Source organism: Colletotrichum abscissum, assembly GCF_030869225.1.
Source record: "Colletotrichum abscissum strain IMI 504890 chromosome Unknown Scaffold_494.1, whole genome shotgun sequence".
NCBI classification, from domain to species: domain Eukaryota; kingdom Fungi; phylum Ascomycota; class Sordariomycetes; order Glomerellales; family Glomerellaceae; genus Colletotrichum; species Colletotrichum abscissum.
In genome coordinates, this window is record NW_026850425.1 from 1 (window position 1) to 1,185 (window position 1,185).

Below are 1,185 nucleotides of genomic sequence, written 5' to 3' on the forward strand. Positions count from 1 at the left end.
TGGCCGGCTCGGCAACACTGTCCCCAATCCTCTTCGCTGGACGTCTTGCGATCGTAAGCGCAGCGGCTTGTGACCTGATCTCTTCTGCTTGGTTCTTGACCTCGCTGTATGCCTCCATTCGCGCCATGGATCCGAACAGCGCTGCATTTACTCCACCATCATTTACATTGCAACAGTAGTCTATCAACACATCAGGCGCATCGGCGCGAATCTTCGCGGCTGGCTCCCACGAGACGTCCTCTCCCTCGTCGGTATATCCAAGCCATTGTACGAGCACTTGCCATTGCACGAGCACTTGCCATTGCACGAGCACTTGCCATTACCCTTGAACACGACGGTGTTGGAGCAATCGAAAAGGGTGGTAAAGTTCTCCGATTCCTAGGACGTCTTGACGCGTCTTGCCCTCAAAGCTGGTCCAGTAGTTGTATAACAAAGTCAGTCGATGCTCCTGGATATCCCATTCAGCTACATCTGAGCAAAGGCCTTTGGCGAGGACAGTAAGGGTCACGAGTGTGGTATGGGGATCGAGGGTATGAGCAACAATTTGATCGATGGCGTCATAGTAAAAGTCTGCTGCAGATTCTGGGTGTTAACGAGAGCGCACAAAACGGGATTTGGAGCATACAGAGAAAGAACCATGAAGCATTCAGAAGAGTATCGTGCGTTTTGTAGGTTTCGCACCTGGCTGGGCAAGTCCAACAGAGGCTCTTTCTCGAACCATGAATAGAGCTGGAAAGTGGCAAGTTTACTATAGCGGGAGGAACAAGCAAACAACAACAAAGTCGACATCAAGCAGCAGCGCGATGCTGTGGGAAAGTTGCACTTAAATCGTCAGTGAGCTGATGGCGTGTAGACGCGTCCGTGTTAGGCGGTACCTAAGCGACGTACATCCGCGTTTATTCTGGACCGGGCTCGGAAGTCACCCCCTTTGATTCGCGCCCGACTGCTCCGGCGGGGCCGACCTACCGATTAATGCTGCTCATATCAAGATTCGCTTCAACATGCCCTGTTCAATGAGTCCCCGTCAAAGTAGGAAGCCCATGTGTGTGATCGATTTCATATGTTGATCCTGGCGTCGACCGGCGTCATGTCCCCTCGTGCTTTTAGTGTGGCGGTGTAGAGGAGACTCCCATGGACGGGTCGCAATAGCTGCTGGCAAGACGGATGGTTAGCCCGCGGTAGTTA

At 52.7% G+C, this 1,185-nt stretch overlaps 1 protein-coding gene across 1 annotated transcript; it reads right to left on the minus strand.

The window, feature by feature from the left end:
* Positions 1 to 319: 319 nt before the first annotated feature.
* CABS01_17227 (uncharacterized protein) lies at positions 320 to 646 on the minus strand (the record flags this gene model as incomplete). The annotated part of the gene is made up of 2 exons (XM_060550554.1): positions 320 to 573; positions 637 to 646. 2 exons carry the CDS (start codon positions 644 to 646, stop codon positions 320 to 322), a joined length of 264 nt encoding a protein of 87 aa, XP_060394338.1.
* Positions 647 to 1,185: the final 539 nt, after the last annotated feature.